Source organism: Monoraphidium neglectum (genome assembly GCF_000611645.1).
Source record: "Monoraphidium neglectum strain SAG 48.87 unplaced genomic scaffold scaffold06003, whole genome shotgun sequence".
Classification (NCBI taxonomy): domain Eukaryota; kingdom Viridiplantae; phylum Chlorophyta; class Chlorophyceae; order Sphaeropleales; family Selenastraceae; genus Monoraphidium; species Monoraphidium neglectum.
The window spans coordinates 1-2,605 of NW_014007630.1; the positions used below are offsets into that span (position 1 = coordinate 1).

The window sequence follows — 2,605 nt, forward strand, 5'->3', positions numbered from 1 at the left end:
CGCCCGCGCCGCTCGGGCCCGCGGCGCCGCCGCTCGCGCGGCGCTCGTCAAGCGCCCGCGCGGCCGCCGCGTCCTCGTCAGCGCCGTCGCCGGCTTGGTCGCGCCGCGGCCGCTTCGCCGCCTGCCGCGCCCCCTCCTCGTCCCCTACCTCGTCCCGCCGCTCCTGTTCCTGCTGCTGCTCCTGCTGCTGCTCCGGCTGCTCCTGCTGCTGCCCCTCCGCATCGTAGCCCTCCTCATACAGCAGCGCTGCATCCGCCTCATCAACCTCAAACTGCGACGGGTACAAGAGGTGCGACATGGGGCCCAGAGGTTGGGTCCCGGCCTGATCTTCAGGCAGACGGGCATGCAATCCTGCAGGCACCAACCACACCCCACGCATCCCTGGCTGCCCGCTGCTTCTCAAGTCGGATTCTTAGACAGAGCAGAGCCGCCCGGCCCTTCAAGAAGCACCCATCCGCCCATCCACTCAAGCACAATCTCTGCCTCAACACACACACGCACGCACACGCGTACATACACACGCACACACATGCATGCATGCGCACACGCGCGCGCGCACACACACACACACACACCACATCCAACCACTCACGTCCTCCTGATTGAAGAGCCCCAGAAAGTCCTCGTCCTCCTCGACCCCGTCCTCCCCGCCTCCTGCCCCCTTCTCCACCTCGTCCCCCTCCTCGTCACTCTCGGCCCCGCTGCCGCTGCTGCTGCTGCCGCTGCCGTCGCTGCTGCTGCCGCCGCCGCCGCCCTCGTCATCGCTGCCGGGCTGCTGCTGCCGCGACAGCTGGCGCTCGTACCGGTCCTCGTCAGCATCCTCCTCCTGCTCCTCCTGCTGCTGCTGCTGTTTCTGCTCCTGCTCCCGCAGCTCCGTGTACTGCCTCTGTCCCTGCTCTTGCTCCTCCTGCTGCCGCTCCTCCGACTGCCGCTGCTCCGCCTGCTGCTCGTCCTCGTGGCTGCGCGCCGCCAGCCCCCCCTCGCCATCTTCCTCCATTTCACTGTGCTCGGCTGCCCCGCCATCGCCGGCGCCGCCGTTCTGGTGCCCTTCAGAGGCAGCACCTACGCTGGGCGACCGCGGGGAGATGCCCCCGCCCGAGGCGTCCTGGCGGAAGTCCCCCGAGCCGCTTCGCCCGCCGCCCCCGCGGCTGCCGCCACCACTGTTGGCACGGCCGGCCCCGTCGCCGCTGTCGCCGCTGTCGGCACTCATGCTGCGAGAGCGCGAGCGAGAGCGCTCGCCGCCGGACTGCTCGCCGCCCTCCTCCTCTGCCCGCCGAGGCGAAGAGTCCCTGGAATCCCCTTCTCTCCAGCTGCCCATGTCGCCCCGCCCGCCGCTGCCGCTGCCGCCGCCGCTGCGGGCGCCATCGCCGCTGGCGCTGCTGCGGCGCCGCCCGCCGCTACTGGACCGCTGCGGCGAGCTGCCACGGCTGCGGCTCTGGCTGCGTCCGCCTCCGCTCCCCTCGTCGTGACTGCCGCCCCTGCGCCCCTCGCCGCTGCCATTTTCGTCCTGAGAGTGCACCCCCTCGCCTTCCGAGCCGCCGGCTCCATTGCCGGCGGGGGTCAGACTGCGGCTTCTCGACTGCTCTCTTGGACTGCAGCTGCGGCTGCGGCTCCTGCTTGGGCTGCGGCTCCTGCTCTGGCTGCGGCTGTTGCCAGGCGCGCCGCTCACGCTGCCGGCGGGGCCACTCTCCTGCTGCCCCTCGCGGCCGCCGTCACCCATCTCTTCATCCTCTTGCTCTGCCTGCTGTTGCTGCTGCTGCTGCTGCTGTTGCCCCTGTCTCCCTTCGGTGTCTGGTCCCCGCCGACCCTCCTCCGGTTGCAGCACCCCTGCCGCCTCTGCGCCGCTGCTGGCCCCCGGCTCTTCCTTTACAGTCAAGCCCTGCTCCAGCTGCTGCTGCTGCCGCTGCTGCTGCTGCTGCTGCTGCTGCCCCTCCTCCTCATCCTCGTCAGCCAGCCCCGCCAGCGCCAGGTCAGCCATCATGACGTCATCGTCGCAGTCATCCCACTCCACGCCCCCAGCCCCGCCCCGACCGTCCGCGGCAGGCGGTGGCGGCGTGGAAGCGGCGGCGGCGCCGGCGGCGCCGTTTGCGCCGCTGCCCTCCTCAAGCTTGACCCTCGGCTGCTGCTCTGTCTGCTGCTGCTGGCCGCCTGGCTGCCGCGGCGCCACGCCCGACGGCGATACGACGGCCGGCTGCTGCTGCGGCGGCGGCGGCGCGGCCAGCCGCGGGCGGGCCGTGCCCGTCAGCACCGTCAGGGCCAGGGGGCCGCAACTGCTGGTGAGCAGCTCGAGGGTGCCCAGGCAGTAGCGCCGCAGCGCGCCGGGCAGCGGCGGGAGCGCAAGGAGGCCTGGGCGGGACGGGCGGGGTGTTGGCGGGGCAAGAGGCCGTGATGTGCTTTTGCAAGCACAATCCTTGCAGCACCCCCAGCTGTCCCGTTGCTGTTCAGCATGTGACATCATTGGGGCCATGCCGCCGGCAACACGCACCCGCGGCAGCCGTGCAATCGCAAAATGCAAAGGCGTTTGGATTAGGTGGGAAGGGTCACGCTGGGCTGCACCGGCCGTGGCGGGCTCGGGCCTCCCCCCCCCCCATGGACCCCCCAAGGC

General features: G+C 71.6%; 1 protein-coding gene across 1 annotated transcript; it reads right to left on the reverse strand.

Annotated features, from left to right (window-relative positions):
• Positions 1–266: 266 nt before the first annotated feature.
• On the reverse strand, positions 267–2,448 carry MNEG_16118 (hypothetical protein; the record flags this gene model as incomplete). Its single annotated transcript, XM_014035411.1, has 3 exons — positions 267–271; positions 586–2,346; positions 2,421–2,448. 3 exons carry the CDS (start codon positions 2,446–2,448, stop codon positions 267–269), a joined length of 1,794 nt encoding a protein of 597 aa, XP_013890865.1.
• Positions 2,449–2,605: the final 157 nt, after the last annotated feature.